The sequence below is a fragment of the Struthio camelus genome, chromosome 16 (genome assembly GCF_040807025.1).
Source record: "Struthio camelus isolate bStrCam1 chromosome 16, bStrCam1.hap1, whole genome shotgun sequence".
Lineage (NCBI taxonomy): Eukaryota > Metazoa > Chordata > Aves > Struthioniformes > Struthionidae > Struthio > Struthio camelus.
Genome location: NC_090957.1, coordinates 21,704,484 through 21,724,560, shown reverse-complemented (window position 1 = coordinate 21,724,560; position 20,077 = coordinate 21,704,484). Strand labels below are relative to the sequence as shown.

The window sequence follows — 20,077 nt, the reverse complement described above, 5'->3', positions numbered from 1 at the left end:
ACTTAGGGAGAGGGGACTGTTTATATGGTCCTGACAGGTCAACTGCTTAGTACTCCAGTAAGCAGACTTGGTGTCTGAAGAGGGCACTTACTGTTTGGTATAGTTGGGTTCTCTGTTAAGCTAACATCTTGTCAATGTGTTTGGAAAGCTCTCTTTTGTGAAATCAGTGCTTCCTATCTATAAAAATAAAAGCCTCTTTTTAAACACAGTGGTGGCTGAGGAGGGTCTAAATGAGATTTGCTGTCCAGTCTATCAGGGCCCAGGCCCAGGGTTACTAATTGTGTCTTGGTTGGAGAGACTGGAGGGGGGCCTTGCAGCCCATCTGCCCATGTGCCACTTGGTCTCCATTTTGCAAACGAGGGTATGCTCTGCAGGCCTTTCATGCAGTGCATATATGAAAAGCTCTCACTCTTCCTACACTCTGTAGGAATGTGGCACAAGTCTTACCTGTGACAACAGCGTGCGTCTCTCTCTCTTTTTTTCCTTGCAGGTCTACTGCATACAACTTCAATCCTAAACCTGCAAATCCCAGTTTTCTCAGTCATTCCTTGGTGGAACTACTTAACCAGATCAGCCCTACCTTCAAAAAAAACTTTTCTGCTCTGCAGAAGAAACGGTAACAGCACTTTTTCCTCTGTAGTTGCTTTAGGTAGCTTTAGGTTGCTTGGGTAGCCCGATGGTTAAGTTGCTTGGTGAGGCCCAAATGTTTGGCTGACTCTGCGGGAACTGGATGCCACTTCCATGCAGCAGGGGTTGCAATGCCCTCTTTCTCTGAGCTCATACAGTGGTGGGATGGTTGGTGGAACGTATGAGTCCATGTAGCAAGGACCGCCAAACACTCGACTAAATCTCTTGGCAGTGCCCTGATGTAACTGGCTTCCACTTTGAAACGTGGAGCTGTCAGAACCAAAATGACTTGTCTGTTCTTATTTAGCATAGTGGTAACAGAAAGGCAGATGGATTCCCAGAGACCTGATCCTTATCCACCTGACTGTTTTTCTTGGCTGTAACTCCTGGATGACTCTTGCTTAGCACATGCAGATGTATGGATTTCGGCTCTGCCTAAAGCAAAGGGTGGGGGACGACAGCTTTTCATTGTCATATCAGTATCAGCTGTGGGACTCAGCTGGAGCGCTGCACTCTGCCCCTGCACTGCTGAGAAGCTGAACATGGGGAGCTCTTTACACAGCAGGAGAGAAGGCTTTTAACTTCTCAAGGGTTTGTCTGCACAGGGAAGCTTGTAAAATAAGGTAGTGCAAGTCTGCAGCGCAGCCGCTGTGTCAGTTCTGCAAATGAACCTCTTAGTCCACGCTAATAAGTCTTCCATATGCGAGAGATTATGAAAACTAAGTTGGATGTCTTGCTCAGGAAAAGCTTTTTTCTTCCCTTTCTCGTTCTCCTTCTATTCTTTCTTGCCAGTTAGCTTAATCCCCTCCCAGGGTGAGCCGCTAGACAGCGGTGGTCATACACAGGGAAAGGCTAGTGTATTGCTTGGCTCCTGAGATGCGGGTCTCTTCACCAAGTCTGTGTTGGCTACCCACCTTGTATGGGAGACCTGAGGGTTTCCTAGCTAGCCAGGCAGCAAAGAGTTAATGTGAAGCAAGGCCGTGTGCTGCAACAGTGAGTGGGTTGATAACCTGACCGGTAGAAATACTTTCCCTGGATACAAGAAAAAAGACTGAACCATAAAATCGTTGGGAAAAGTAGCACACGGGTTTTGTATAGGCTTACAGTGGAGAAAGACAAAAATGTACATGCACAAACATGTTTAAAATAATGATTCTAATTTCCTCTAGCTCCTATAATAAAACAATCCATTGTTATTTGTATTATTACTCTCCTGTCCTTGCTGCAGGGACCATTTATTCTACTCCAGAACAGTGGGTCCTGTGCAAAACCTGTCATTCTTCAGAGTCCACTTAATAAACTGCCTAGGCTCAGCAGGACACAAATTGACAGGCACATTGTGTGGCTTTCAAGAATCCTGCTTCTGGTCTCATTAAGTAGATGAAAGTGACACTATGAGGGCTGGAAATTAGCAGTGGCCTCCAAGCCACCACTGTGACTGTCGGGCCATTTAAAAAATGATTATTCTCTATTGCTTGTTGGGCCAGAAGTAAATACAGATGAGACTCCAGCACCTGCTGAGAGCAGACTGACTACACAAAAGGCCATTAGGTGAAGCTTGCTTTTCACTTTATTAGTGGGTGTGTGCTATAGGCTTATATTGTACGCTGCAACCTTTATGGACTGGAGTGAAAGCTGAGGGTCAGCTTGACAAAGGTGGCCAGCTGGGAGTGGTGATCCTTTGCCTCCACACTTACTTTGTGGCAGATGGAGTGCATTATGGGGATCTCTGGAACTGAGAATAGAATTGAAGAGGAGGGAGCAGAGAGAGCCCAGTTCATTCTCCAGACTGCTGTTGAGAAATGCTGCCAATTCTGATCAGCCCCAGAGGCTGTTAAATGGAAGTTCACTGTGCTGCTTGTGAGACCCAGTCTTGTTTTGTTGTATGTTAGAAACTGATGTTGCGGGAAAAGGAAAAATTCTCTGTTGGAGTAGAAAGAAACCTTCCTTTGGTGGAAAATGCCTAATTGTTTTCACCCCAAATTAGGGTACAGAGACACCCTTTTGAAAGGATAGCCACTCCTTTCCAAGTGTACAGCTGGACAGCTCCGCAAGCAGAACATGCCATGGACTGTGTCCGAGCAGAAGATGCTTATACGTCTAGACTGGGCTATGAAGAGCACATACCTGGACAGGTATCAGTCTTGCTTTTTCTGAGAACACTAGTGATAGCGCTGTGTATTGCACTGGGAGCCTGTTAACTTTTACCAGCACGTAGAGCTCTGGTGTTTGAGGAAGGGTCTTGCTTATCAATGGAGAACTTGCATGAGCTCAATGAGAATGAGTTGAGCTCGTTCTCAGCTATGTTCTTGAACTGTAGAGGGATGTGCTGCTCAGAGTATAACTTTCCTGAGTACATATAGAGGTCTGAGCAGCAATTTCTGCATGAGTATCTACAAGTCTTGTGTCCCTGCTCCAGACACCTGACTAATGCCACTGAACTGCACAGAAAGCAGAGCACCCCTCCATCCAGGTCAGTCCGGGAATGGCTAGCTCTTGTTTCCAAACAAGCAATTCCAAATGTTTTGGTTGCAGTGTCGTAGCACGAAATCTTCCAGACCTTGGAGTGGTGCAGCCTGTAAAGGCTGCACACGGGTGGTTGTCTGTCTGCAGTGTGATCATGTCGCAGTGTGCTGGCTAGTGAAATCTGCACCATGTTACTCCAAAGCTGTCAATCTGGTATTTCAGTGAAACTGCACTGTGTATCTTGGACCAATGTAAAATATATCCCAAGTTACCGTTGAATAAATGCCGCTCTCAATGACTGCTCCTGCTGTTAATTCACTTCCTCTGAACGTCATGCCAGCCTAAAATTCCCCCTGCCGTTCCCTTCTCTCACCAACTGCCATGTAAACTAGAAAACACTGATTTTTCCCAGCCCCTGCCTACACAATGCATTGCTTCCCACAAGGCTTTGACTCTTTCAGACCAGAGACTGGAATGAGGAGCTGCAGACCACGCGAGAGCTACCGCGCAAGAACCTACCAGAGAGGCTGCTGAGAGAACGAGCTATTTTCAAGGTAACTTTGGGATGTGCAGGCAACTCTTACTTGACCCCATCTCTGCTGTCCCTATCACACCTGGGCTCTTTGCCTGGGTTTATCCTTTAAAAACTGCAGGAGGAGGTTCTCTGAGCTAAGGAGTCTTGTTCTTGCATGTCTGCCTTCTGCTGTCAGCCTCTTGGGGAAGAGTTGCACTCCTTGACCCGTATCTCTCTGCCAACTGTGAGGCAAGTGCCTCTTAGTCCTGTGCTGTTCTGTTTGATCCAGTCCTCCTTTGAGCGGGTGGGAGGAACAGGGGAAGGATGGACATGCATAAGCGTAAACCCTCCTCTGCAGAGAGAGCTATGGTGGTCCCTAGTGTTCTGGATTTTGGAGCATGTACGAGCTACTAGTTGGGCTTGCAAAAGTAAAAGCCAGGTGACCTGCCTGCTGGAGGGCCAGGCAGGTGGTGAGGAGCAAAGAAGAAGGTTGCAGAGAGCTTTGAGAGCAGAGTGCTGGGAGGGTGTGAGCCCTTCCTTACCCAGCTCTCTCTTCACCTCCCTGCAGGTTCACAGTGACTTCACTGCAGCAGCAACGAGAGGTGCCATGGCTGTCATTGATGGTAACGTCATGGCTATCAACCCCAGCGAGGAGACCAAGATGCAAATGTTCATCTGGAACAACATCTTCTTCAGCCTGGGCTTTGATGTCCGTGACCACTACAAGGACTTTGGAGGAGATGTTGCTGCTTACGTAGCTCCTACCAATGACCTTAATGGCGTGCGGACCTATAATGCTGTGGATGTAGAAGGGCTGTACACACTGGGGACTGTAGTGGTGGACTACAGAGGCTACAGGGTGACAGCTCAGTCTATTATTCCTGGGATCTTGGAACGGGAGCAGGAGCAGAGTGTGATCTATGGGTCAATAGACTTTGGCAAGACAGTTGTCTCGCACCCCAAGTACCTGGAGCTGCTGGAGAAGACTAGCAGGCCACTTAAGATCCAGAAGCACAAAGTCCTAAACGACAAGAATGAGGAGGTGGAGCTGTGCTCCTCAGTGGAGTGCAAAGGCATCATCGGCAATGACGGGCGTCACTACATCCTGGACCTGCTCCGCACTTTCCCTCCAGATCTGAACTTCCTGCCTGTTGAAGGGGAGGAAATGCCAGAAGAATGTAAGAAAATGGGGTTCCCCAAGCAGCACAGGCACAAGCTTTGCTGTCTTCGGCAAGAGCTTGTTGATGCCTTTGTAGAGCACAGGTGAGCTGAGCTCTCCCCTTCTTCCACATGCACACTGGTAACAGTCCGAGTCAGGACCACACTGCCTTGTCCCAGGGACATTGCCACACAGCTCCTAGAATAGTGCAGCTAATGCCTTTGCCCCTGCAGGTGCAGTTATAGAAACTTAATCACTGAGAGATTAAAACGGTGAGGTTTCTGACAGTGTTACAGGGAGCTGGAGAAAGAGATGGCTTTGCTTTTTAGTCTCCCAAGTCTTATTTGCATGTGTTCTCTCTTGTAATTTCCTGTCCAAAGATTTAGAAGTTCTTTTTTCTCTGTGGATATCCTGTAGTCCTGATGTCTAGGGAATAGGAAGGATTTATACTCCTCTTTCAGGCTCTTGATGTATTGGATGCAACACTTTTGTCCTAGAGGCTGGAAAAAAGTACGTGTGAGCATCGACTTCCCTGCTCGTACCATACAGGCAAGGAAGTGGGAGCTCTGGGAGTAGCATGAGCCACCATGTGGAGCTGGTGTTAATGCTCTTTCCTACATGGAGGACTGCGGAGTACTCTGCTACCACAGGTGGTCAGAGTGCGATTTCGCTCTTCAGGAAGACAAGCCCTCCAGTTGCTGGCTGAGGAGCCCTGCCCACTGAGCAGCCAGTTCTGCAGCCAGGTGCTCTTCCCTGTCCTACCGCATGCCCACAGGTGGGCTCCACTGCTCTGCAGGAGAGCTCCCCGGCCAGCAGCATGCAGGGCTGTGGCCGTAGGGTGCTGCTGCTCCTTGGCTGGGAGGGGTTGAGCCTCCTTGTGCTAAGATCTGGCAAAATTGCTGTTGGTTTTCATTTACCATAGTCCTGTGCATCCGACAGCAGGGCTAAGAGTCTTTCTGAGCTGTCTGCTGGTTCTGCGTGTGAAAAGTAGTTGGTAACTGCTGCAAAGAGACTAGTTTCCACTGGATTGGATATGAACTTCACTTTTTTTTTAAGCTTTTTTCTCTCTTCATTACATTATTTTAACATCTGTTGTTAATGTGTACCGCTTTGATATGGGAAAGATCGTGGATAAAGGGCATACATCCTGCCTTTGCACAGGACAACTGGATGGTCCTAACTTTATCAGTTTCTCCCCTCCTAGAGGACTGTTGCTCCTCTTGGGTTCTCCTGCTGTGTATGTGATTTGTCTTTTGAATTCCTCTTTTCTTTTACTATAGATACCTCTTATTCATGAAGCTGGCAGCACTGCAGCTAATGCAGCAGAAAGCCAACAAACAGGAAAGCTCAGGTGCATTGGAAAATGGCACCCCTCCAGAGAACGGGACTGCAGACAGCGAGAAGTCCGAGTCAGATGATGGTAAAATAGATGATAATGTGACTGGACTTGAGCAGGTTAAAGAGCTTGCTGAGACCATTGCATCTGACGATGGAACAGGTACCTACCAGCAGCAGCCCAGGGCTCCTGCACTAGCTGGCGGGCTCTCTCTGTTATGAAGAGAGCCAATCTGAGGGTGGTCAAACAGGACAAGCACTGGCTTCTTCAATTAATCTTGGTTTAGCCATTGTGAGAGCTGTCCACACACTAATAAACTAATTTCCCCTGCTGTCCTGGAGGCAGTTTGGGTAGGTGGGCTAAGTATCTCTGAAATACAGCAAACTCATCAGCTCTGACAGAAGAATGAGAGCCTGATCAGCAAGCTGGCCTCCTGGGGGGGTCAGCAACCCACAGACTGGGTGTCAGATACTTAGTGCGGGTCTACGGTGAGTGAGGTCTGGCAGTGCTGGGGAGTCCAGTGCTTAAACACATCTGAAAATCCTAGATTTGAAGATGAGTGTCTAAGGTTGCAGGGGAGGGTACATGGGTGTCCTAGATAAGTGCATGTGCTCTTGTTCAAATTTTGTGTTCTGCATCTATTCTCCCTCCCAAATGTCTTACCACTGACTGTCCACTGAATTTCTGTAGTGTGCGCCATTATCATAGCTTTTAGTAACAAAACTTTCTTACTTTCATACCTAGTCCTGTCATTTTCTAAAATCTACACTTGTTTTTATTCTCTTTTCCTTACTACTCCAGTGGATCCCAAAAGCAGAGAAGTGATTCGAAATGCTTGCAAGGCTGTAGGCTCCATTAGTGATGCATCATTTGACATTCGGTTTAACCCAGATATTTTCTCACCAGGTATGTGCACAGAGAACTGGGTTTTGTCCTTCTTTAGAGGATTACTGTGTCCAGCCAGCTACAGACAAAAGCTTGTGTTCTGTAGCCAGTAATAACGCTGGCTTCTGGCTAGCTAGGCATGGTGCAGGGTTCTCCATGCAGCACAAAGATGCAGAAGAGGGAAAGAATAATTGATTGCAGTGCTCAAACTACCAAACGCAGGTGGTAAGCTGCCTCCCACCATGATGCTCAGGGGAGGTCTGCAGAGCAAGGTCAAGAACTTTCATGTGTTCCTCTAGCATTCCAACTGCTAGACCACATGACAAGAGGCGAGGTGGGGGAGGGGGGGAAGCCATTAAATTTGATCCTAACGTTTTCTGTGCAAACAACCACAATAGTTGTAGTTGGACGACTGATGCTGGATCCTCAGTGAAGGGTAGGATTTGTTCTAGCAATATCATGGTGAGTAGGTCACGGTGCCCTTTCAAATATACACATCAGTTGCAGACACTGTATGTAGCTTTCTGTGACCGGAATCGCCGTTCTTGATTTGGAAATATAATACAGCTGCTGAAGGTGTTTACAGGGGTGAACAAAGGCTATATACATACAAATTGTGGGGGAATGGTCATATGGTTAAGTTTAGCTTGGAATAAACATGTCAGAAGGAGCATGTGTTTTGAACACCCAGCCATCCTCTAAGGCTGGTGTAAAGATTAGTGCTTGGGCACTGACTTTGCTGCCAGAACATACAATTGTGTTTTAATTTTGTATGTGCCAAACCAAAAAGCTTTGAGCTTCTAGCGCTTGCAGTATTTGCTGGCCCGTCTGCTGAAATGCGCCCATTCCTGTCTAGCCAGTTGACTCTTTGCACTGTAAGTTGTGTACACAGTACTTTGCAATAGATAGAACAGATCAGATAAAGAACAGACCCTTACTTCAGCGTAGGTAAGGTTCTTCCCACTGAAACATGCTGCAGAGTAGATGGGTCTTGAAGTATCTTTAATTCCAGGGAGGTAGACTCACTTTAGCTTGTTACCTGTTCTTGCTGTATGACTTCTTTTCCCCAAGTTAAGTGTTTTATATTTTCCATTGACTTGCTCTTAGGTGTTCGTTTTCCTGAGTCTAGCAAAGAAGAGGTGCAGGATCAGAAGCAGTTACTGAAGGATGCTGCTGCCTTCCTACTCTCATGCCAGATTCCGGGTTTGGTAAGGAACTGACAGACAGCACTAATGTCTTCCCTGAAAGCTTGCTTCAATTCTGGCCGCTCTGAAGAGCAAGTGTTGATGCAGTCGCATGCTACCCTCTCCTTCCGAGCAAAGGCTGCGTTCTGCTGTCAACTGAAGTTCTGGCACAGGCGGCAAAGCACTGAGAAGGGTGCCAGCATCCCTGATGCAAGCATAAGAGGGATTTTCCGTTTCCTGTTTTACATCATGGCATTATGTTCCCACCTCGCTCCAACCAAGAGTATATATCATTAGTAATTAACAGATTTGTCAAGAGTTGGGAGCAGTAAAGACCATGTAAGTCACCTTCCCTAGTCCTGGGCATCCTGCACAGCTCACTGTATCGTCTGATTGAATCAATTGATGACTAATAACTCTGGAGTGAACTGGTGAATTGCTCTCTAGTATATATAGTCTAATATCTAGTCTAAACGTTCCCTTTGTAAGTCTTAAGGGTTTGTTTGGGATGCTTACCCGCTCCCCTGCTAGATAAGAAACATCAGCTGTTCCCTTCTTAAGCTGTTCTCTAAAGTGACTGCTAATGTGTTTATTACAGCTGGCACTCTAGCTAGGAGGGTGGAACTAGTGCTCTTCACTCCAAGAAGCCCAGCAACTCATAGTCACTAAACCCTTGTCAGAGTTCTTTTTTTTTTTTTTTTTTTTTTTCCTCTGAACTCTACCTCTCTGTAAATCCATGAGTTTTGTAGTTAGTCCACGAGTTTTGTAGGGTAGTTTTTAGGATCGGCTAATCAGCCTTAAATAATCTGGAAGGGGAATGAATCAGAAAAGGGCTTGACTTATTTTGCAAGATGCTTCATACACTAGTATCTACATCCGAAATGCTGTGCAAGCATATGCTTGAGGGCAAGTTACAGACTAGCACAGAATTGCTGTAAGCAGGCAGTTAGTTCACAGTACTCTGTATCGGAAAGTAACCGGTGTTGCTTCCTGACATGTGTTAAGTGACTCTTTATCAGCGTTGCAACACAACTTAAAACACAAGTGCCGGTTCCCCTTATCAGCAAAATATGTATAACTCTGTAGCCTTCTAATTGGAAATGTGTTTTTAGTTAGTGACTGTAAGGTCCTTAAAGAAGAGAGCCTGCTAGTTCCACAAGCATTTTTCCTTTCATATCTGCTCTCTGTAAACCAAAGCTTGCATATTCTCTGCAGGTCAAGGACTGCCTGGATCACACTGTGCTCCCAATGGATGGGGCTACCTTAGCGGAGGCCATGCACCAGCGGGGCATCAACATGCGCTACCTAGGCAAAGTGATCAACTTCATCACCAAGACTCCTGGCTGTGCTCAGTTGGATCACATTTTTGTAAGCATCAGGCTTAACTTCAGACTGTCACTTAAAATTGCCTCTGGGAGCACTTGTCCTATATAGGTTCCAACTTGGCTAATTGTTTTCCCTATGTAAAAATAGGCAGCTTCAAAAAAGAGGCGGGAGAAGGAACTGAAGTGGTGGATAAGGGGTTTTGCTTCCAATCCTTAGTGGCTTTTGTTATGTTAGGGAGTCTGAGTGCCCTTTGGGCTATAAACATGCTTCAGGGGCTCCCAAGCATAATAGCAGGTAAACACAGCTTGAAATTTTCAAGCCATACATGTGCCTCTAAAAATCTACAGGGGCTTGGGACTAAGCTGGGGAGCGCTGTGTGTAACCTGCCAGGGGTTACGTGCGAGCCGGTTGGCGATGGTATCGGGCTGAGTACTCGGTGCCCTGTCCTGAGGGTGCTTCCGGTGGTGCCAGGAGGCACCAGCAGAGCTGAGCCCTCCTGCACTAGGTGACTTGTCACCAGGTGTGGGTGAGTGTGAGGACTCTTCTCTGACCCCAAGAGTATTGTCAAATAAAGTACAATGCTGTGCTACAGGGTAGGGTTGCAGAATGAGTCTTCTGCAAATAGTGATCAAAGCCCATTTCAAAAGCAAAGTATACCTTTCATTGCTATTATTGACTGACTCTTAGACTCTGTTCTTTATTTTTGGGTAGAAAATAGGAATCAGTGAATTGATCACTCGATCAGCAAAACACATCTTCAAGACATACCTTCAGGTATGACCTGCAGTCTAGCCTCTTGCCTTGTGTGTTCTCTCTAATGACTTTTTTCCTCTCACAAATAGATAGCTGGTTGAATCTGTTCTCTCACTAGATGGTTCATGGGTGTTGCCTAGCAACTGGAAGTACAATCCCATTACAACTAAAATAAGTATAGACCTGTGTATAAGGGAAAACAAGTTCCCACTTGAAGTTAGCTTTCCCAGAGAATAATCATTCATGATTTTCTTCCCCAGATTCTCATTCATTATGTGTAAAGCTTTTGGAAGTGAAATCACAGCTTGCCTTCCTTGTGATACTTTTCCCCTCTTAAACAGGATTACTTTTACCCTTCTAAGCAGCTCTTTTATTGCATGAACATTAGTGCATCTGTATACCTATATGTATGTAGCATAGTAATATATCTGGTTTTAATCTAATGATGAGTCTGCTTTATAGTCTCAAGCTTTTCTGTCCCAAGTAACAGGCCCAAAATGAAACTGGATGATCAGTATTGACTTAAAACAAAAATGCCATATATATTTATATATACATAAATGTACAGATAGAATCATGTTGATTCTATGTATTAGTTCCACTTGCAAATGTCATGTCTGTCCATATTCATTCACCTCCCCCTGCTATGCCCCTGCCTTGTTTACTGTCTCTCCCTCTCCTGGATGATTTTCCTGTTTCTGGTAGGACTGGGTTTGTGTGAGGCTCAGTCAGAGCAGCACGCGTGTGACTGAAGGTGTTGTCCATGACTGATTTCAGTGTCTTGCTGCAGGGTGTGGAGCTGTCGGGTTTATCAGCAGCCATCAGCCACTTCCTCAATTGCTTTCTAAGCTCCTTTCCAAATCCCATTGCCCATCTTCCAGCTGATGAGTTGGTCTCCAAGAAAAAGAATAAGAAAAGGAAAAACAGGAACCTTGGAAATGCTGATAACACTGCATGGGCCAGCATGACCCCTCAGGAGCTTTGGAAGACTATTTGTTTAGAAGCAAAGAACTACTTTGATTTTAGTCTTGAATGGTAAGCAGAGCAAACTACCCTCACTTGTGCGTGAAGGCTCACCAAATGTCTGTAGCTTTTCTTGTTCTTTAGGACCTGCCTTTTTTAATTTGTTTTCTGTTTAAATGTAAATTTTTTACTCTTCAGGGAATATTACATGTTTAAAACGGAAAGAAATCGGGCAAGGAGCAGTAGGGGGAAGTGTGGGGAAATCTGAAATGAGATGAAACCTATGAGGCAAATGCAGCTAGGAAAACTAGGCGAGGAGAGTTTCAGTGGAAAGTACTGATGTGCAGCTCTCTAACCTTTAATAGACCGTTAGCATGTGAGTATGGCTTGTTAAGCGTTGACTTCAGTTAGCACCTAGTTGTAAAGGGTCCTGTGTTTCAAATAGGCCATGGAGGAGGGACGTGGTGTAGAAACTTACCCGAGAGCTCAGCTTGTATGTGCTTTTGCAGTGAGAATGCTGACCAAGCAGCTGAAGCGTATAATCTGCAGAAAATCACCCTCCTTCGTGAAATCTCCCTGAAAACTGGAGTCCAAGTAAGATCCACATCATCCCTCCCTCCTGCATAGTGTTCTGTCCTGAGAAACTTGAAGGTTAAGTGCTGTTTGTTAAACAGCTTTGCAGGGGACAGCCTTTCAGAAGGACAGTGCCTGCCCCTGAAGGTCTTCCTGTGGCATTAATGCTGGAATACAGGTGCTAGCCTTATGACAACGTTTCTAGGGATGTGCCCTTAGAGGGTAACTTAACTGTGCATCTCCTTGGAAGGTTTGTCTGCCTGAATACAGTTCCTGCATCTGGTTCTGTCTGACAAACCAAACTATCACATCTAACTCTCATGCATGTACGTGCACCCACCCACCCACCCTCCCCCATTCATGCAAAAGGGAAACAACTCTTTGGCTGAATACAGTAGGGCTTGGGTTGCCCTCATCTGAAAAACAGTTGGCTTCCTTCCCACACCACTGCCGCCTTGTTTTTCTCTTGTGTGTGGGAGTGCAGCAGGACGGTGTCTCCCTGTGGTGGGTGCTGGTGCTGGCATGACCTTGCTGTGGCACTGCAGCACTCTCACCACGAGCACAGGGGTGTGCACACAAACTTCCTCCAAAACGCTATCCCCAAGTAATGACACAGGAGGTGTTTTGGCTGTGAAGCCCCAAGCAGAATTCAAGGCTAGTTTTCCCCTCTGCTCTTGACAAGAACTTCATGGAAGTCCTGACCGTGACCTTCTGTCTTTTTGGTTCCTCCAGATACTGCTGAAAGAGTACAACTTTGACAACCGGCACAAGCCTACCTTCACAGAAGAGGATATTCTCAACATTTTCCCTGTAGTGAAGCACGTAAACCCCAAAGCCTCAGATGCTTTCCACTTCTTCCAGAGCGGGCAAGCAAAAGTTCAGCAAGGTACAGACCTAGCATGCCCCTGCCTCTTCAGGTTACTGCTGGTGAAAAGAGCAGGCCATGCATGGCCTGCTGCCTTTCACCAGTATATGTCCACCTCGCTAGAGGAAAGAAATATGGTCTCAAAGACCATCTGGATCACAGATCTGCTGTAAAGCTATCAGCTATGAGCAAGGATGGATATGGGAGAGCTATTTCTTTCTCCCAGGTTTTAGTCCTTACGTAAGGCAGTGACCTAAAGCTACGTATCCCGCTGCTGTTTTCTTGAGCCGCATAGATTTCCCTACACGGATAACACAGTTCTCCAGTAGCATTAGGGGTTAATTATCCTTCTGGCTCAGGACTTTGGTGAAGAAAATCTGCTCAATATTTTTGATAGTAACTTTCTTCCCAGGAGGTTACGGGTGAATGCTTAACAAAAACTTTTCTTTTTTCCCTTCCCTGCCGCTTCAGGTTTCTTGAAGGAGGGCTGTGAGCTCATCAATGAAGCCTTAAACTTGTTTAACAATGTGTATGGTGCTATGCATGTAGAAATCTGTGCCTGCCTGAGGCTGTTAGCTCGTCTCAACTATATCATGGGAGATTATTCAGAGGTAGGCAAGTGCTCACTGGGGCTCTGTTTGGTCCTCCCGTTCTTTCCCCCATGCTTCCTTGTTCAAGTACATGGCTTCTGCATGACTTGCTCTTTGGTCTTCTGTTCTGTTTAGGCCTTAAGTAATCAGCAGAAAGCGGTGCTAATGAGTGAGAGGGTCCTGGGTATTGAACATCCCAATACGATTCAAGAATATGTAAGTACAGGGTGCTGGGGGAGAAGCAGCGCCTCATGGGTGCACCTGGCATCTGCGAGCCTTAATTCATGTCTGAATCTAGATTTGCACTTCTGCCTTTACAACAACATTCTTCCCAGAATCCTCTACTTCTATCATAAGCTCACAATTTTTCTTGGGAGTCTCTGGTTCCCAGTTGGCTACTTTATTATTAGGACAAAATATGTGGGCAAAAGAGCTTCTGCAAGCTTGAGACTTCATGGGTTCATAAGAATTAAAGGAAAAGGTTTGAAATCTAGGCCTTAATACTATGTTTGAAAATAAATACAGTGTTAGCTGGGGAAGAGAGGCAAGTCGGAGACAAAGATCTGTCCACAGACTGGCAGCTCTGACCTACAGCTTTCAAAAGCGCTGTTGGCAGAAAGCACAGGGTCTTGCGGTTGCTCGCACTTGAATCTTTTCCATATCTTAAGATTATGTGTGGGTTGCTTATAACCCAAACACTTAAGCATTCAGTACATGATAATAACTTGAAGTCTTACTTAGTTTAGATTTGGGGGGGGAGGGGGGGAAGGCTCTGCTGCATGTTTATATAGGGATTCATTAATTCTGATGGCTTTTTCCCTGGGCTTGTGTCAAAAACAAGGAAAGGCCAAAAACCCTCCCAAAGAGCTCAGCTAGGCTATCACATACGTATAGATCAACTTTGAAATATTCCTGGAGGTGCCGAAGAAATACTGAAATGAAATATTTCAACTCTTTCTCAATCCTGTGTCTTATGTAGGTACCTCAGTAGAGCTGTAAATTGACTAGCAGGCTTGTGTCTTTTCTGAATAGTTGAAATCCTCTTTCGCATGAAAGGAAGATCTTTCTTGTGTGACTATGGCAGTGGAATGGAGAGATCATTTGGCTTTAGAAAGTGGTAAACAACATTCATGCTTGATTATTTCTTGTGTTGTAGATGCACCTTGCTCTGTACTGCTTTGCAAACAGCCAGCTCTCTACAGCATTAAACTTACTGTACCGTGCACGCTACCTCATGCTACTGGTATTTGGGGAGGATCACCCAGAAATGGCACTCTTAGATGTAAGTAATTTCTTAGTCAATGTCTTCAGGAAACCTCTTGGCCTTTGAAATGCCCATATTGCTGAGCTATTTAAAATGTCCATATAGGCATTGCTTTTTCCTCCTTGGGTTACTTCCGATTAGTACCATTATGAGAATGGGAAAAATGGAGTTTATGACTATTTGGCTAGGAAGGCCAGCCTTCTGTAGCCAGAGGTCTTGCGCTGGAGATGTGGGTTCAAGTCCTGTAATCCTTGGGATAAGTCCTTAATTTAGCCTGGTCTTTGTTCCTCTCCATAAAATGGAGAGAGCTCCTTATCTCTGTTCCGTCTGGTTTGCTTGAACTGGAAGTGGGAGAATGGTCTCATGTCATGTGTTACATGCCATAGAGATGCCTTTCTTTAGGCATCTCTAGCCCTTATCTGAGGCTAGACAGCCTTTTCAGGCAGTGAAATACCTGTGGTTTTATTTACAAAACAACAAATACTTAGGTTTTGCCTTTCTGAATGCCTACTTGACTTCTTTTGTGTGGTGGCTCCATGCAGAACAACATCGGCTTGGTGCTCCACGGAGTTATGGAGTATGACCTGTCTCTCCGGTTCCTGGAGAATGCCCTGGCCATCAGCTCCAAGTATCATGGCTCCAAGTCCTTGAAAGTTGCACTAAGGTGAGGCACGGTGGAGTGCTGGCCTGGATCGCAGCACTGTTAGAGAGCGAATACGTTCAGCATACGCCTAAATGGGAGGGCTCTGCTCTGGCTGCGTCCAGCTGAATCCTTACAGATTCTGCCTAGTCCCAGCTGGTCTGTCAGGCTCCTTGGACTGCTGGGCTGCATGCATTCAAGGTCATGGTGCAGCTAGAAAGGTGTGGTGCTAGTCTGAACCGAGCATCCAAGCTTGTCTGGAAGGACGGAGATCCCTTGTTCTTGAAGTTAGTTATGAGATTTGCTGTAATACTTCTCGCCCCAAAATATGACAGAATGACCCTGGTCCTTGTGGACTACCAGTAGAAAAATGCATGTGGCGAGTAAGGTTGGAGAGCAAGGCTAATGTAATCATACTGTGAGAATAGGATGATAGGTAACGTTTGTATTCAATTGTGTCAGCCCTCAGGGAGCTGTCTTTGAGATGTGTATCACTTGCTTTTGTCCTTTACCATTAAAGCTCTATATTTGAATAACACACTTGTGTTTCCAAGGGAGCTATGAGTGGTCAGCACCTTTAGGATCAGCTCTAAGTACGTACTGCTTTTCAGCACTGTGTGTGCTGTCCTTGAATGCGAAACTGGCTCACAAACAACCGAGCGGTGGCCCACTCCTAATTACTACTACCCCTTTGCAACTCATCTGTTCTTCGTCAGAGTGAAAATAAATCTTACGAAGCGCACACAAGAGTCTGATTTGTTTTCTAGTAGTTGATTGATATGCTTTCCGCAGAAAGCGTCTCTCCTTCCCTCAGTAGCGCTAAGATGCTTGATGAGATCCAGCACCTCCCACAGAATAACACTGCCAAAAATAGAAATCTTTTCTTCATTCCAAAAACATTAAAGATGCAAAGTCCAAGTCAAATCAACTCTCCCAACTGGAGAGAGACCAGCTGACTTGGATCCCTGCTCTGCCACTGTTTTGCTAGTTGTTTCTGTACCAGAAGATTTTTGACTTTTGGCTGGACCAATCAAGTTATTCGAGCATTTGCTTTCCAAGAAAGAAAAAGCCTCTTTTCCAATGGGAAGGGCTTACGGCTGCTTGCTTTTCCTTCACTTAACTCTGGCTACTGAGATGTTCCCATGGACATGCTGCAGTCATTCAGTATTGCACTGGAGCCTTTCCTGCAGTACCCCAGGAAATCTGGTCTGCTGTCAAAGCCCCCAGTTCCATCTCTTCTGTAGATCATTTCTCACTGTTTCAAGAAAAGTCAAGCCCAAATCATTGTTGTATATTAATCCAAAAATGGGGGGTGGGGAAGTAACTCCCAACATACTGTATTCAGAGTCCAGTGTCTCACTTGGTGCTAGTATTAAGACTTTTAGACTCTGTTTTGCTAAAGCCATGTTCTGTGTAGTGCAGAAATGTTTCTTCGTATAGTCCCTCTAAAGGCTTTTCTTCCCCTCGCAGTCACCACTTGGTAGCCCGAGTGTATGAGAGCAAAGCAGAATTCCGGTCAGCTCTGCAGCACGAAAAGGAAGGCTACACGATCTACAAAAATCAGGTTACAAGCGTGTGTTCTGTTAACTTTTATTGTATCTCTTTCCTGTGAGAAGTGAGCACTACCATTGCAAAAACAAATCCACAGCTTACAACTGAAGGAGGCAGGATTGCTGCTGTGTGCCATAATTGACAGATTTTTATGCCAAAACAGTCTTTGAAAGGACTCCTTCCTGCAAGTTTGTCTGTTTTTGCCGTACCCTCATCACTGGACAGAAAAGTCCAACGTGGCTTGGCCCCATGTGGAGTGTGTGATTTTTGTTGCTGCTGAAACAGAGCAAACGCATTCTGGCAGGGCACTAAAAGAGCTGGTATATCCTTTCCACTTTTTGCGTTGCCTGTCTTAAATGTCAGAGCCAAGCTAGCTTAGTAGTTGAGCTGTTCCATGGGCAATAACCTCTCCTGCTTGCCAACCCTTGCTGATGCCCAGTAAAACTTCTGCCTCAGCCTGGCATCTGCCTGAACATGTCTGCAACTGCACAGCTGTGATTCAGTGCCATCTCACTGACTGAAAGCACAGCCTGGCGGAGGGAATGCTTCTCACCCTGCAAACATGCTTCTACTTGACAGAAATGTGTAACTTTGACAATAAGGCTCTTACAGTAATGTGGGGTGGTGGAGTTTTTTTGTTGGTTGGTTGCTTTTGTTTATTTGTTTTATTAATGTCAAGGCAGGTGAAATCCAGTTCTGATAGGTTTCTGTAAGGATGTGAAGCCAGCAGAGAGTAGGAGTGCACACAGGTTTGGGTGGTGTTCTGATCTGTAATGTGACTTCTTTTCTGATTAGCTTGGAGAACACCATGAAAAGACCAAAGAGAGCTCTGAGTACTTGAAATACCTGACTCAGCAAGCAGTCGCTCTTCAACGCACAATGAATGAGATCTACAAGAACGGATCCAACGCGAACATTATGCCACTTAAGGTAACCTCATGCATTGAGAGCAATTGAGAGTACTTGCTGCAGCGGCAGAGACTGTGTTCAGCTGTAACTGAAGAGCATGTGAGTGTAAGTGTGCAGACTTCTGCCTGTGCAGGAAATGTTAACAGCTGTACCAGTTGCAGACACTCCACAGGCAGGAGGTTCCTGTAAGAGCAGCAGCTCAGATAGACCCGGCAAAGTATAAACAATGAGAATTTGCCCCCTCAGCTTCTAACTGTCCTGGGCTCTAGCTCTTTCTCCTGAGCTCAAGCAGTCGAGGGGCTGAAGCTGACAGCGTTGCAGGGCAGCTAGAGAAATGAGTGAGAATGACCTGGGCAGCTTGCAGCACGAGAGCCTGGACCGCCCACTCCTAAACCTGCCCCTGCTGCTGACTCACTGGCTGTAGGCAGGTTGCTCAATGCATAAGTACCTTGGTTTCCTCATCTTAAATGCTGTCATCTTTCACCAGGTGCTTTGTTCTCCTTCCAAGAATGGTGTGGTGCTGGGAGGCTGGGCCGCGGTGTGGCGCAGCGGGGCGGGGGCTGTTTTGCCTTGCCTTGGTGCACTGGGACCGATGGTCCGTGTGGGGCCAAACCCAGCCACTCTTATCTGCGCGTGCACCTGCTAGATCGCACCAGCCTGTCTGCAGCGTATCTTGGGGAGTACGTGATACCGTGCGTGAGGAGTGCTCTCCCTGACGTGCTGCACACAACTGGTTGTCAGAGGATTGGGAAAGTCTGTAGCTGCCCAGACTCCCTCCCAGTCAGAAGCGGGGAGCAGAGTAGCTCTTTGGGGTTGGTTTGGGTTTTCTTCTCACTGCAAAGAACTGGATACAAAATTGAGAAGTCTATGGCAAAGTAACTTGAGTGTAAGGACTTTGAATCAAGTGAGTGGTCAAGTCTGGGAAATAGTGTCCATCAGAGAGGCTCAAACCCACAAAATAGCCTTTGTGTAACAAAGGTAAATTCTTCATTAAGTGGAAGAGTTGCAATTTGCGCCGAATGTCACAGTTAATACTGTTACTCCTGGGACGACGGTCCTGCCTATGGCACCAAGAGACCACCTATCTTTGGAAATCCTTTTGCACCCTCCTCAGTATACATCGTTGCAGTTGTCCTCCTATGGCTATCCATAGTACTACACAGGGGCACAGGTGCTCTGTAACCCTGTATGTGAACACCTCAAAAACAAGGCAAGGGAATTATTCCTCATCTGTAACAGTGGGTTAATATAAATGCAGAGAAGTGAAGGGCAATGTTAAGAAATTAATGTATTTGAGACTCTAGTCCAGTTCTGCTCATCTCCTGATGGACTGGCTTAACTAGATGTTCATTTCTCTGTTTACGTGCCAGAGGAAAAAACCCAATTCTGGTTGCTGTGATAGAGCAAGAGATCATGAACACACATATATATTGAAGTTAACTGAATTCCCATGGAGTTCAGAGGGGAGGTTGCCTGAAGTGAATGGGGACATCTAGATGTAGGTTTTTTAGCAGCTTAAGGAGGTGGAAAATAGGAGCAATGTCATCTTGCAGCTAATAAAACTAGTGACTAATGTGAGTTGTAACTGTTAGTAACAGCTATGCCTTTCAGCATAGGAGGTACAGGTGGAAGGGAAAAGTCTTTGCTTGGTCTAGATTTGCTTAAGAGCTCTTAATTGTTCTGTGGGTTTTGGTTTTTGTTTTACCTTGTAGTTCACAGCTCCCAGTATGGCCAGCGTCCTGGAGCAGCTCAATATTATCAATGGAATTCTCTTCATTCCACTAAGGTAGAGTGATACTGATGCATGTGGTGCTTTTATCAGTGCCTTAACACATGGCTTTATAAAATCAAGTAGTTGCTTTTTTTCCTTTGGCCCTGAGAAATCATAATCCAGTGCTTCCCTTTGCACTAAGAGTTAGTCTGACCCAAAATGTGGAGCTTCCAGTGATCTCAGGTACTGCTGCCTTTTTTTTTTTCCTCTCCCCTTCTGCCAGCATGTGGCAAATAATGGCACAAACATATCACTTCTGCAGACGAATTGCTTTAGGGGGTGGTACAGTCCCTTGAGGTACGCCTGAGCACTTGCAAAGGGACGTTCTACAGGATCCCTTGGCAATCCTTAGTGACGTGAAAAAAATCTTCTAGGTTGTAGGAAGTGTCAGGGTCTCTTTCAAAACCGTAATCTTGAAGTTGTAAGCACCTGATCTCATAAAACCTAAAATTCCTCTGTGTAGCTTAAAGGAATTAAGGCAAGTTTTGGGAATTCTGAGTATCAGTGGGTAAGAACAATGGTGCAGGGTATGCCCTGGGGGTTGATCTGCAAGCAGACAGGGAGCTGATAGTCTGTTTCCCCTTCTAACCCTGTCACCCCTTGGCAGCAAAGAGCTCCTTTTGTTTAGCTCCATTTGAAGAGTGGGATGTGGCTGGACTATGGTCCATAGTCTCTACCCAGAAGAAGGGAAGTTAGCAGCC

General features: G+C 45.9%; 1 protein-coding gene across 3 annotated transcripts in view; it reads left to right on the top strand.

The window, feature by feature from the left end:
* Window positions 1-20,077, top strand: part of CLUH (clustered mitochondria homolog) — a 38,571-nt gene that overhangs the window by 17,531 nt on the left and 963 nt on the right. For all 3 annotated transcript variants that reach the window (XM_068910370.1, XM_068910371.1, XM_009690429.2), the window contains exons 7-25: window positions 491-616; window positions 2,615-2,762; window positions 3,555-3,647; window positions 4,176-4,870; window positions 6,047-6,264; window positions 6,904-7,008; window positions 8,095-8,195; window positions 9,387-9,539; window positions 10,209-10,271; window positions 11,041-11,285; window positions 11,723-11,807; window positions 12,519-12,672; window positions 13,123-13,262; window positions 13,377-13,457; window positions 14,398-14,523; window positions 15,048-15,169; window positions 16,616-16,709; window positions 17,492-17,626; window positions 19,318-19,391. In XM_068910370.1, the coding sequence (XP_068766471.1) occupies window positions 491-616; window positions 2,615-2,762; window positions 3,555-3,647; window positions 4,176-4,870; window positions 6,047-6,264; window positions 6,904-7,008; window positions 8,095-8,195; window positions 9,387-9,539; window positions 10,209-10,271; window positions 11,041-11,285; window positions 11,723-11,807; window positions 12,519-12,672; window positions 13,123-13,262; window positions 13,377-13,457; window positions 14,398-14,523; window positions 15,048-15,169; window positions 16,616-16,709; window positions 17,492-17,626; window positions 19,318-19,391 (2,958 nt within the window). The remainder of the gene's footprint in view (window positions 1-490; window positions 617-2,614; window positions 2,763-3,554; window positions 3,648-4,175; window positions 4,871-6,046; window positions 6,265-6,903; window positions 7,009-8,094; window positions 8,196-9,386; window positions 9,540-10,208; window positions 10,272-11,040; window positions 11,286-11,722; window positions 11,808-12,518; window positions 12,673-13,122; window positions 13,263-13,376; window positions 13,458-14,397; window positions 14,524-15,047; window positions 15,170-16,615; window positions 16,710-17,491; window positions 17,627-19,317; window positions 19,392-20,077) is intronic.